Source organism: Rhodamnia argentea, chromosome 5 (genome assembly GCF_020921035.1).
Source record: "Rhodamnia argentea isolate NSW1041297 chromosome 5, ASM2092103v1, whole genome shotgun sequence".
NCBI lineage: Eukaryota > Viridiplantae > Streptophyta > Magnoliopsida > Myrtales > Myrtaceae > Rhodamnia > Rhodamnia argentea.
Window position 1 is genome coordinate 165265 of NC_063154.1, and position 14110 is coordinate 179374.

At 44.2% G+C, this 14110-nt stretch overlaps 1 protein-coding gene across 1 annotated transcript; it reads right to left on the minus strand.

Moving 5' to 3' along the window:
• Window positions 1-7614: 7614 nt before the first annotated feature.
• Window positions 7615-8693, minus strand: LOC115753063 (zinc finger A20 and AN1 domain-containing stress-associated protein 5). The gene is made up of 2 exons (XM_048278438.1): window positions 8678-8693; window positions 7615-8588 (listed from the first exon to the last, which is right to left on the minus strand). The coding sequence occupies exon 2, from the start codon at window positions 8548-8550 to the stop codon at window positions 8008-8010; it is 543 nt and encodes a 180-aa protein (XP_048134395.1). The 5' UTR covers window positions 8551-8588; window positions 8678-8693; the 3' UTR covers window positions 7615-8007.
• Window positions 8694-14110: the final 5417 nt, after the last annotated feature.

The following is a 14110-nucleotide window of genomic DNA, read 5'->3' on the forward strand; positions in this document are numbered from 1 at the left end:
TTCATTCAATTCATGGGGTATTTTTTACAAAAATCACATCTTTAGAGACAATCCTTGTTGGGAAAATGATTTTTGTCATCAATTTCATGGAAAAATGCTAATTACCGTCCCGATTTGGCCCTCATTGCATGAACCGGGTCCGCCGGGTCGGGCGGATCCGACCCGGAGACCCGTGATCGTTCATCATCTCCTCCAAAACATCACCGGCGCAAGATAGAGGGCGGGAGGCTGTTTTCCAAGCGGTGATCGTCAACGAAGAGGCTTCGAGAAGGATCTAGAAGGGGGGCGGTTAGGAGGAGCACGGGAGATTAACAAAAAAGAGTGTGCTCGCAAAGAAAGGGGAGGGGGAGATTCGGAGCAGAGAAAAAAAAAAACGAACAGAGAAGGAGATTGAAAAACTCTCCGTAGAAGGAGAAGTTCGCCATTGAAGGAGAGGAGAATCGAGCGGAACAAGCTCGACCTTCCGACGACTCATACGCCATCAATCGTCTCTGCTATTCCCGTTGGTTCTACCGGAATCAGTCGAAGCATTCCGATCAACTCAATCTTCTCAAGATCACCGAGAAAGGTATGTACAGATCCGGTTTTCTTCAAGCTTCGTGGACGATATCATGATGCTCCGATCCATTTTTCTTGACGATTTTAAGTCTAGATCTTTATGAGAGCATCACTGAATATTTCTTTACGCCTTGTCATGGTTGTTTTTGCACAAACCCCCCTATCGTCAACTCCCTTGAGTCCCGGACACTCGGCCGACGCATGAGCTCACCGAATAAGGCTAAAACTCTTTACGCCGTCGGTAAGTTCGTTCAACTTTTATGGATGTTACTAGTGTAAATCGGAGTATTGATTAGCGCCGACTATGGGCATTCGTGATGGTCGCTGGAAAATGCATTTGTTTAACTTCGTTTAGACTGGTTTCGGGTGGTTTTCGAGTCTCAAATCGGCGTATATTGATGTAGATTAGTCGGGGAGTAGATTTGCATGAAAATCGTTGAGTTTCAGAGGTGTTTTGGTGTCGTTTCTCAAGATCGCCGGAAGTTGCAGGTTTGGCCGGAAGTTGAAGGTCGGTTTAGGCTAGTTTCGGCTTGTCGTTTGGGTCAAACTCGGGATATATGGATGTAGGATAGTTGGGGAGTCGAATGAGTGAAGAATCGAGGGATCTCGGATGAGTTTGGGCGTTGGAACCAAGTTCCGGCGAGGCTCGCCGGCGCCGATCATCTTCTCGGGTGAACTTGTTGACCGGTCAACGAAAGTTGACCCGGTCAACGTCCAGGTGTCGCCGACGTGGCGGCCACGTGGCAGCCACGTCGGCAAATTCGTTATAACAGAATAAAAAACGATCCGACGGCCTAAAATAGGCCACGTGTCGAGATCTCGGATTTTAGAAAAATAAAAATCATTTTCTCAAATATATTCCATTTTTCGAAAAATAAAAAATATTTTGTGATCGCGTGGCCCAGGTTTGGCCACGCGTCACCATTCCGATCGTTGGATCAAATTTTCGGAAATTCAAATAATAAATAAAATCATTTTCGAAAATTAAAAATAGCTAAATCGAACGGTTGAAATTCGACTTCCTCATTCGATCCGAACCGTTGATCGCGGGTTGAGATCGGACGGTCACGATTGGTCTCACCTCGCGATCTGGACCGTCAATCTTGGTATTTGGTTTGAACGGTGGAGATTAGGCCTTCATTCAATCTGAGCCGTCAATTCCAGTAAATGGATCCGGCATCGTCGTCGCGCCACTTGGCGAAATCTTGACCGTCACTCGGTTTTAGGCGGGATTTTTCGAAAATTGAGGCGCCAATTTGCAAACGGCGCCGTTTTTGGAATGCCGGTCCGGGCGGACCGGTTCGTGGACCGGGTTGACCGGTCCGTTGACTGGGTTGACCCGGTCTAAAAAAAAAAAATCGAAAAATCATTAAAAAATCCAAAAAAATTAGGAAAAATTGTAGAAAATTCCCAAAAATTCCAAAAATTCTCAAAAATTGAGGAATGGCCACAATCAGCTGGCCAATCCTATTTTTGAGGTTTCTCCTCCCGATCTTTCCAAAAATGACAATTTTACCCTTTAGGGGTAATTTGTCTCCAAAAATTCCTGTGGACTTCCAAAAAATGTTGGAAATTAGGAAATGGGTCGGTTTAGGTGGCCAATCCTATTTTCAACATTTCTCACTCTGAATTTTTTCTGAAACGACGATTTTGCCCTCTTTGGCAAATCGTACCCCAAAATTTCTCAAAATTACGATTTTACCCCTCATGGGCGAATCGCTTCCAAATCATTCTTGATCTTCTCCTATGCTTTGAATACCCCTTTCTCTAAGCCAATAGGGCTATACTAGGAATGCCACGCTGATTTGATGCGATTTATCCGCACGTTATGGATTCCTTGATTTGCGCATTTATTTTAATTGATTGTGATTGATAGGATAGTTCACTCCCATCCGCATGAACTCCTAGAGTTAGGATTCGTACCCCACTCATATGCATGAAATCCGAGATTAGAAAATTCAATCAACTTAGGTACCGAAAGGGCGTCAACTACGATAGTTGGCGTAACTAAGTCCCCGAACCCACTTCTCTGGTTCTCGCAGAATCGAATAGAAACTCCCGACTATTCGATAGGGTTTCCAATCGTACCTTCCACGAAACGATTGGTGGCGACTCCGAGGCATGCACACGTAGCACATGTCACTAGACCACACCGAAGGTCGGTCCGATTTTATCCTCCGCCGCGATTTGGGTAATGGGCCTTGGGAGAGGCCCACGTCCGAAGGTCCACACGCAACCGGGCCGGAAGGGCGACCCATTAGCCCTCTTCCTCACATCCCGATTCGAGGAGGGTCGCAACGGATAGCTTAGGAGCTTCCTCGGTCAAGAATCTCGCAAGATTCAAGGTTGTTAAGTAAAACAGCATCTTTTGCTGCCACCTTTTAAAGTTCGATCCGTTGAACTTTTCGGGTTTCTCACCATGGTGGACAGAAACCGCAGCAAGGGCAGAGGATGATCCAGGCAGTTGGACGACTAAAGGCGAGAGAGTGCTTTGGTTGATGTTGTCGGCGAGCACATCAACAACTTCGTTTCCAGTAGCCATTTGAATTTCAAGTACGAGTCGAGATCGAAATCTGTTTTAAGATTGTAACAAAAATTCAATATGGCGATAATATAAATGTCGTGAACAGTATACAGATTGATAAACGTAGTAAAATTGAAATTAGAACAGTACAATCACAAAACCGATCACAAATGGAATTGCAACAATAATATTGAAAAAAAAAAAGGTGCCGATACAAATAATACCGAGGCCCGTGTTTGACACAATTTCCTTAAAACAGATTCGTCCCCTCTATGATGTGCTCGAGGTTTCGTGAACGTTTATCTCCCAGGATATAACGGTTGGCAGCAAAGAAGCAAGCACGCACCTCAAGGCTTTCGGCGAACCCGAACAAAGCAGAACCGAACACTATCAAAAACAATGCAAATGCTGAGAGTAGAAAGAGAGAGGATTTTCGGACGAGCCAAAAAATTTTGGATGGGAAGCCACCTACTTCTAGGGTCGGCGGGGGACGTTTCGGAAATTGAACTATAACGGCCAATTAAATCTGCCGTTATTATGTAACGGCAGAATCAATTCAGCGGCCGTTTCAACATTAACTTGCTAATGAATTATAACGGCTGATTAAATCCGCCGTTATAATAACGATTTCGTAACGGCAATGCCATTAATCTGCCATTATAATATCGATTTCGGCAATCGTTACAAAAAAAAATTGTAACAATTTGAGTTGGAAAAATAAATCGGAAGGCAAAATTGGGCTTTTCGCGAGTCCCACCTCTCGGTCTTGCATTCGTGTACGCGGGTCATGCGCTCGTTGGGCCTCCGTCGGGGCCTGGGATTTGCACCCCCCCTGCGCTTGTGCGCGATGCATAATACTTGTGTTGTGACAGTTACCACTCAAAAGGAGGGTAACTATCTATAAAACACTCTAAAGTCTTCTTTCTTTTCAATGTAGGACTAGTGTTTTTCCACTTCCCACTTTCAACTCAAGGGTGTTCTTTGAGCATCAATTTCTCATTCATCCACCCTTCAATTTGTCCCATATTTCCAACAGGATGAAGTAAAGGCACTTTTTTGGTTTATTTTGCAAACAAACTTCTAACATAAACATGTATGGAGGATATGTTCGTGTTGACCGCCAATTATGAGAGGAATCATAGCCACCTTCTTCCTATTTCGGCCACGGCTATGGCTTCCGCCACTTCCGCAACTTATCCATAGTACATTCTCGCTTATCAACCTCACAACACCACCACCACCACGACCTTCGATCTCCGGCCTCCTCGGGCCCTACTTCGGCCATGTATAATATTGGCATGTACGGACTCAAATTCACAGGCAATCGAAATCCAAGGCTGCCTCGACTCTATTTCTCCAACTCTTCTTCGATTATGACTTGCAATTCTCACCCAACCGTCACTCTTGATCTCACCTCGATCCTCTTCATGCTTCCCGTCTAGTTCTACGACTTTTGTATTATTGTAAAACGGATGTGATAAATCATATGATCATCGGAGGCCAAATCAGTAAATGGGGTTTTGTTTTGTCTGAGTTTTACCTAGTCCATGTCCCCTTGATGGCGGTAAAGGGACGAGGCGATGTCAAGTTTCTTGACCAAGTATTCATGTGTGTGTGCGCACGGAAGAGCATGAGGATGAAAAACTTCGCAGAGGTAGTGCCATGCATTCCATATTGTGATGGCTCACGTACCAATTATTTATCTGATGTCATAATATTATTAATTTTCTCCTAAAGGATACGTAACGAGATTCATTATGTTCAAATTGGATGTCAGCAGTACATCACTTTTGGACTGTGACCAGAGGCGGACCAAAAGAGCCTACGTCTAACATCTGCGGAAAGGAAAATTATGTTGTACATAATATTTGGCAACATGGGAGATCTGAAAGAAATATAGGCTCATATACTTTCGGTGCGGGACCCGACATTTCACATGTATTTTGCAATTAGGATCATACCAAACATCTTCGTGATATCAAATGTGTTGGCTCATACCCAAAAATAAAAGGTGCGTTTGTTTGGGAAAAAACTTCATGAAAACGAAAGGAAATCATTTTTTCGTCGTTTTGCTTTGTTTGATGATACATGACCGAAAAAGTTTTATGGTGTTTGGATTTTATTTGGAAGATGACTTCAATCTCATAACTTTATCTCAGGCCAACAAAAAAAAAAAATTTAATTTCAAAGTATCTTCATCGACCTACTACGAGATCGCCCATTTCATTATGAGGTGACGGAGGAAACGTACCATTCAAGCCGGAATCAAACATCTCCCGACATTTGGAAAATAGATTAGTTAGTCGCCTTCTGTTCATTCTTTCTCTCTCATCCATTCTAGTGGCTATTTCATTGTAAGCATCCGAACCAAAATTATAGTCCCAGTTAATGATGCCTTTGAACCAAGACAAATTGATCGAGTTACAAAGCGAATTCTATTCAAAACAACCCACCGAGGAAAGCAGGCAAGAGTCAAGTCAATCGGTCTATTTATGCCAAAAGTTCTTTATATTCAATTCCTATCAATATTCGATTGATTGGTTTGGGGCTATCAACAAAAAAGACTTGTCTAAGTCACTTTGTTTCGTTTTGTTCAATTTACTTAACATATGTTTTATTGTTTATTTTCTTTTCCTTTCTTCCTCCACTAGGACCGGTCGGCGGCGGCCACGGGAGAGCTCGCCAGCCACTAGTGAGCCTCGAGGCTTAGCGATCGGCAGAGGGAGAAGAAAAAAGAAAAATAAAGAAAAGATAAAATAAAAAAGATAAAATGAAAAATAAATGAAACTAAAATATTAAAAAAATAAAAAAATTCAACATGAACAATTTCGAAAAGTGTTTTCACATATTTAGATTAAGAATTTACTTTCCGAATTTTATGTATGAATTTTCTGTTGGCCGGAAAGTGTTTTCTGTTGACTAAGCCATTTTCGACAAAACAAACGGCTAAAAATCCGGAAAAATAATTCCCGAAAAATGATTCCACTCAAACAAACGCACCTACTGTTTCTTCTGGTTTAGTGGGCTACTTATATCGTTCCGCAATAGTCATATATTATGTTATGTTAAGCAAATGTCGTTCGTTCCTTCTCTAAAGCCAGAAGCATGTGTGGCGGTCGGGCAAGCATTAACTAGGGCGTGTAAGATAATGAGAGGGTCCTCATGATTTGGTTTCTGCGCCAATGCACCAAACAATAAAAAAAGATGTTTCCCTCTGTCATCACAACATATTATCATGCTCTCCCTATTCTTTTTTTTTTTTTTTCATTAGATATCTTGGGAATCAATCAACTTACAAAAACCAAACGATTATGTAATTCCCCCCCTCCCACCAAACGCCACCATGAATATTCTCCCATTTTAACCTAACCCAATTCTTAATTGTAGATGTTGGCTAATGTGCTTAATTGGGGGAGGGGGAGGGGGAGGGGGGATGCAGCACCCAATCAAGTCCTGTGTTTTTCCCTTTGTTAAAATATGTGCAAGGTTATCCTTACAAGAGGGGGTTTAAAAAAAAAAGAAAAAAAAACAAGGGGTTCCCATTTGACGCTCCATTGCTAATTGGATTCTAGTGAAATTTTTGGGGAGAATTCCCAAATGGGAACTAATCCAGCAGGAACGGATTGGCGTTGCATGTAAAGATGTATTCCCAAAGACATGAATGAGGCCCAATTAATCGGAATGATCGCTTGTACAGAACGTCCCATGGATTAGCGGATATATCCAATACGTTCCGGTAGCAAATGTCCGAAGGGAAAACGTCGACGTTTTTTCCGATCCAGCTTTCACGGTCTCCAAATCCAAATGCCATAAAAAAAGGAAGGGAGGGCCTGCCCGACTCGGCTCCACATAAGCGCTTGCCACCTTTCAGGTCGTGATTGGGCTGATGCGTGTCCCTCAGAACAGAAGGCTTTTCAACTCACCCAAGGGTCGCACCAGCACCTCCGATTTCATCATCTGACAACCTGTACACCACCCCCACGAAGAGCGCCCACCGCAGTGCGTCAATTTCTTGGCCTTTTGGACCAAATCCCAGCCGTCGGATTTGCCTTTGAGATCATCACGTCCCCATCGCTCTTCCATTATTCTAAAGCCGCTCAACCAATCACCCACACACCCCACCCCAAGCCTACTTTTTCACAGCTTTTTCGCTCCAACCTTTGTGCCCATCTACGTGGCGCCTCCTTACTGGGCCTCGACTCGATGTTCTCGTCCTTAATTCTCTCTCGCGAGAAACGCCGAGCCGGGGCGAGGGGGGGGGAGGGGTGGTGGAGGCACTCGACAGCTCCACTTTCCTGGAACCCCACACCGACTTTTTCCCCTCTCACTCTCAGCAGCCGCCGAGCCGAGCCGAGCCGAACCAAACCTGGTCGCCAAAAGAGAAATTGCTCTTCACCGCGTCATCCAACACGATACGATAAGATACAAACTACGATATTATCAGGTTCATTTCATTTATTTTCTCTATCGAAAACGAGCCACCAACAACGACCTTGCAATTGCAATTGCAAAGATTCAGACTCAAAAGAGCATCCACAAACCACAATTATCTATTAATTTTCGTTTCCCAGAAGGATGAATTAAAAAAAAAGAAAAAGAAAGGCTAAAAATCACAAGGAAAATAATAATAATAATAAAAATAAAAAAAGATAAAACAAAGCGGGAAAAGAAAAAGGGATAATCAGAGATTTGTAAGAACAGGCGTCTCTCCTTTTTTTTTTTTTTTTTTTTTTCTGGTTGAACTTCAATTTCTTTCAGATCCTATAGAATTCGCTCGCGTCCCTTCTTCTCCACCTTCTTCAATCCGACACGTTATCATCACCGTTGTTTGAGAAAGCAAGAGCGAGATCGGGTCTCAGATCTCCTTCAGAATTGGTTTTCCTTGGGCTCCTCCAGCCTTCCTTTTGGATTGTCCCTCCAGATCATCAGACTCTGACGATCTTCGCGGCTTTCACCACCGGATTCTCCCTCGCGATCGCCTCCCGACCGGCCGCCTTGTAGTCGTAGCTGCAGTCGTGCCGATCCGAGTACCGGTGCTCCGAGCAGAAGAGTTCTCCGCACCGGCATCGGAATCCGGTCAGGCCTACCTTCCTCCGGCATCCGGAGCACCGATTCACCTCTCGCCTGGCGTTTGACTCGGTCGAGGGAGGAGAAGCGGCCGCCTCTCTTCTGCTCGTCCCCGTCGCAAGACCAGATCGGTCGGGCGACCTGGAGGAGCCCGATCTGCGAATCTTCTCGGCGGAGAACTTGAGAACCGAGGTGCCGGCCGTAAGGCCGGCGGAGGAGGAGGAAGAGGAAGTGGTGGGGGCGGAGGAGGAGGAGGAGGAGGTGGCGGAGGTGGCGTTGAAACATTTCTGGCACATGTTGTTGGTGGCAGGATTACCGGTGAGACCACAGTTGTTGATGCAGAGGGTCAAGGCCTCGGGTACCTTGAACTCCGTCTCCTCCTTTTCTGTCCTCTGAGCCATTTCCGATGAGATCGATTTAGAGAGAGAGAGAGAGAGAGGGGGGGAGGTCTCGTTTGATTGAAGGAGGGAGGAGAAATCGAGAGATGTGGAGAACAGGCAAAAGGCGACTGGGGCTGGGGATAGAGAGAGAGAGAGAGAGAGAGGGGATATGAAGAGAGAGGGCGTGGGGTGGGGAAGGGAAGAGGTGGGCAATGGCGATGGAATATGGGCCTCATAGAGACGCGTTTCAAACCTTGTTTGCTCCAAATGGTATAATGACCGGAATGCCCCCCTGACCATCTCCTATTTACTCGTTCTAGATTGCCTTTTGTCTTTGTGACGTCTGCACAATTTTTATAAAATTGGAAAACATCTGTCTGAATTCTCAAAGTGGACCCCACTCTCCCCGTGTGTCGTAAATTGCAAATCGAAATTTGCTTTCCTCGGGAAACAAATTGGACAACCCCGACCTAAAAGGACGTTCTTACCCCTTTAGCTGCCTCTCTCTCTCTCTCTCGTCTCCTGTGATTCCATTTTGCTCTTTGAAACCCCCATCCTCTATATTATTCAGCATCATTCCTTAGTCGTATCTCTCGATTTATGATTAGCACCCCGACTTACGTTATGACTTACAGATTTATGATCGAATTTTACCGATGATGTCTGATCACGCCTCGATTTTCAAGGAATGATAACTAATTCTCCCGATTTTTTTTTTTGAAGATATAGAAACATTTACTATTTAATATGCTTGATATGCACGCCGATTAAGACTTCATTTGTTTCACGAAAAATGAATGGTTTGAAAAAATAATTTCCCTAAAAATGATTCATTATATCGCTTAAAATAATCAGTCAATGGAAAATATTTTCCTCATCGTCAATAATTTCAGTCCAAATTTTTTTTGTCAATGGTTAAAATATTTTCCGTTAATTCTTTTTTAAGAGATGTATGCGATTGTTTTATGAAAAATACTTTTCAAATCACACAAAAGTTAATAAATGAAAAATATTTTCACCGTCTACTAAAATATTTAAGCTTAAACTGTTGTTGATGATTAAAAAAAAAATTTATTGACTAATTATTTTAAGCGATATAAATGATCATTTTTAGAAAAATGGTCTTTCAAATTATTTAATTTTCCCTGATATGTAATGTAAAGGAAAATTTGAAGCTAGAAATCCTTTGAGACTTTAATTAGTCAAAACAAAAGCGAGAAACCCGAAAGGAATCTTCGACTATTCATATCAAGGCTAGAAAAAAGAGTGGAGGCGAGATGATTAAGATAAGACTGTACACTATGAAAATAATGGGTGAGATATCGATTCTCAATGTAAAACAATGTGCTGGAACCACCGTGAAATGAACATGGGTGCATGTTAGAAAGGTAAGTCTACTACAATCATAATGCTCAAGGAATTCAGTATGTATGCGTGCATTGTATGGGAATTGAAGGTATATTGTATGTGTGTATGCCACAAGCGGAATATAATACGGGTGGTAAATGATGAAGAAGGTCGAGTGATGAACACAAGCGTCTGGTGGTGTTCAAAGGAAGCAAGCAAAAGCCCAAAACTGCTTTTTTCTCAAGTGGTTTCGATGGTCAAAGCATGCAACGCCACCCTCTCATCTTCTTCTCTCTCACAGCTAAAAAACAAGTTCCTCCCCACTTGCCTCTCTCTTCTTCTTCCTTCTTTTATTCTTATTATTATTATTTTAAATAAATAAAAAAAAGGGGCAAAAGAAGGGTGGGGCCCCTTGGGGGTGGTGGGGGTGGCCCTAGTGGGTGCCAATTGCCAAATTGAAGAGACGAAATTACAGAAATGGGCTCCTTGAGAAAGTACGGAGGGTCAATTTGGGAATTGCGTACGACGGGGTTTGTCCTCTTCACCCCATTTTTTTTTTTTTTTTCTGTTGGGTCGGGTGGCCGCCCTCCATCTGAGAATTTCTCAATGTGTCTCTCTCTATATCTCTCGATCTCGATGAGCTTTTTGCAGTCGCTCTCTCTCAATCGCCACGCGGTACACGTGTGCGTCCACCGCGTCCTGCTGACTTCCTTCCTTACCTCCCTCCACGTCATCCTCTCCTCTCCTCCCACCAACGATTCATCCCGATCTCTCCCTCTACAGATCCGTACAAGAAACGGCATCCGGCGGGATTCGCCTCGCTGCGTTATTACAATTATATCCCACCGCCTCGTTGCGTGTTAATGGAGTTCGAGGCTTCCCATTCATGCATATTCAATTACACACGAATATCAATTACGCCATAGGGTATCGAGGCTCATCAATATCATCGATAGACAAGCTACGTTTGGACATAATCGTTACCGACATGCATTTGAATCATTCAACTCGCCACCTTTTACTATTGACTTGCCGTAGATACTGTGGAGGAAGTCTTCTTAAATGTGTGTGTGTGTGTTTTTTTTTAATCAATGTGAACGCGCCATTTATCTTGAAAACAAGGGCATCGGGAAGTTGTTTCTTCTTTTTTGATTTGGACATGAGAGACGCTTTGATTGGAACAGTAAGAGGGACAATTCGATCCTGTGAAGTGAAGGTGGCGGGCAACATCGATGGGTGTCATCGCTTTGACTTTTTTTTGTGGGGGAGGAGGGTATCATATGAGAAAAGAAGTCGGACGAGGTAAGAGTAGAAGGCGACCCCCCCCACAACGTGGTGGTGCGGTGGGGGGGTGCGTTTGCTTTCTTTTATTGCATTCTATCCAACATTATTGGCGGGGGGGGAAGTTTGGGAAACACAGACACAAGAAGAGAAAGAACGAGACAAATCTCAGATACGAAAACGTTACATTTTAATGGGCTCTTATTCAAACAAATCGAAAGCTTGGCCTCTCTTCCCCTCCATCGTGTCGTCGACCGCCACGATTGCCCTAGTGCAAGTAGTAGGCGATGAAGGACACGAGGGAGGCGCCCACCAAGGATCCCACCACGGGCAAGCTGGCGCTGGCGGCGTTGGTCGGGGAGGGTGCGGGTGCCTCCTCGTGGGCCATCACCGCGCTCACGGAGGCGGCGGCGAAGAGGACTGCACAGGCGATCTTCTTCATTTCCATTGCGGCGCGACCGGCGAAGAACCTCACGAGCTGTTCGTTGGGAAAAAAGGGGTCTCGAGATTGATCGCCGAATCACGCTTGGAATGCAGCCTGAGGGGAAATGAGGGGGAGGAGGAGTCTGCTCTTTATAGGTCTTGGGGGAGAACGCGACAGGTGTTGCCCTCCACAATGTGTGGGTTGATCGATGAAGGGAATGGCGCGGAGAGGTTTGCTCGTCGCGGTTGAGCGAATCTTGCGTTCGTTTTATGGTTAAGAAAAGAAAAAGATGGCAAAATGGTATTGTTGGCAAAGCGCAGGCAGGCCGTGAATGCCACACGACAGCTTGCTTCTTTCTTTCTTTAGTTAAAAGAGTCATGAATGCAACTTTTTAGTGGACTCCAAAAAAGTTGTTTCTCTTTTCTGCAAAATAACGCGCGAGGTACTGGGTTGGGCCTTGAAGACTCTGCTTTAACATTGTGATTATGCTACGACAAAACCCAACCCAAGCATTGTTTAGACATTGTCCAAGCGCCAGACGAGGAAGCGAGAGGCAGAAGAAGACTTGGGGGAGACCCAAAAGCCTCGACTTTACTCCCAAGAAGAAGAAACACCATTGCACTTTGAAGCTAAGCAATAACAACCTTGACTCCAAGAAAGAGCGAGCACGCACGCACGCATTTGTTGGTATCCTAACTCTCCCTCTCCACGTGTTCTCTTCCAAAGCTGAGCATATGCTGCTGCTGCTGCTGCTGCGCTGATGGGCCCCTCTTGCTTCTCCCCCGCTATAAGTACCCACCCACACTCCTCGCAGACTCTCCACACAATTCGCAGCAGACGCGCGCCCCGCACTTTCCTTCCTTGTTGCTTTTACTTGTTTGTAGCCATGGCACCAGCAGCAACCGCATTCAGTTCGGTTCTCTTGGCCACTTACGTTCTTGCCGTTGCTCTTCTTTCCATGCCTGCAGCGACCGTCGTTTCAGCTCAAGGTTTAGAAGCGGCCCCGGCCCCTGCCATCTCGCTGGACACTGGTTCAGCTCTCTCTTTGGGTGTGTCCGGAGCTGCCATCCTGTGCTCTTTCCTGTTGGCCACGCTCCATCTCTTCTTCCGCAACTGAATTCTGTCGCACCTTCACATCGGATCCGGAGCATCCTATCATCTTTTGCCGGATGCTTTCGGCCCGACTGAGGATGTGATTTACGCGTAAATTTGTTATCTTCGTTTGTCCTTTTTGTTCTTCTGCATTCCTGTATAGCAGAGATTTGACATATTACGCAGAACGAATGACAGAGATCCATTCGTGTGTATACATGTAAACTCCACTTAATACTTTCACAATAATGAACAAAGGAGCATACACCTATTGCTGATAGGAATACTCTTTTTTTCCTGCCTTCTTTGATTTCCCTTCGTGATCACTTGCAGAATACATAGATGTCCACATATCCATCCATTCACACAACACACGTGCACACACAAGATTGGACCTTCCTCGAAAACAACATTTATGGGTCTTCTCCTGTTTGAAGGATGAAACCCAGATGGTGAATCTAAGCACACGCGGAACAGATTCCATCACAAGCATTTATCATGTGAGCCACATACTAATCCATGGATCAGATCCATGCAAGAATTTCTTGTGTGAGGGAGGAACGATAGCAATGGATCATTTATGATGGGCATGTGACCCACTACTATTTTGTCTGAAGAGAAATGAGCCCAACTGCTCATGCATTGCCGACCAGGGCTAACTTTTACCGGAGGTGGGTGCAAGGCGGCAAGGCAACCTATTGAACCGGTTCATCCCCGTGCTTTTTTTTACCGGTGGCATCTACTATTTTTTGAATTGGAAGAAGCCACGGGTTCAAACTTCTTTAAAATCCGATTAGTGTAAAGAGTGGTTAAGTTAAGCTGTCTTGTCTAGGAGAGAGAGAGAAATATCAAATAGTGACTCATACTCATATCATTAGAAATTTAGAGTCCAATGCTATTTTCCAATCGGAAGTTGGAATTTGGTACTCGTTAATCATTATCATGACATGAGACAAGCCCTCCGTTGTAACAACATTTAGGAAAGGTAAAACATATTGGAGCCTGCCAAATGCGTTTGCTTCCCCTTTTCTTAAGCAAAAAACTTCTTTTTTTTTTTTTTTTTTTGCTCACCTTTTCTGCCGAGTTTCAAATTACTGCTTAAGCTTAAAAAGATTGAAAAGAAAAAGCTACAAATGAATTCAGGTCGATATTTTATACTTTGTTTTAGGGAATTCTAGGTGTTCCGCATTTGAACTAAGGCCAAAATTACCCTTTTGGGTTAAAAAGCCCAATTTGAAAGCCCTTTTCATATTTACGATTGAAAACAGAAATCAATCTCAGAAGAACAAGAAAACATGTGAGGAGCCATCTTTGGGATTCATATGTTATAATTGCTACGTACACATTTTCAAGCATTTGTCTGCGAGTGGCAAAAATATAATGCTTCGAATTCCCCCGTGAGAGCTAAATTACCCACCACATCCTAACATGACGTCA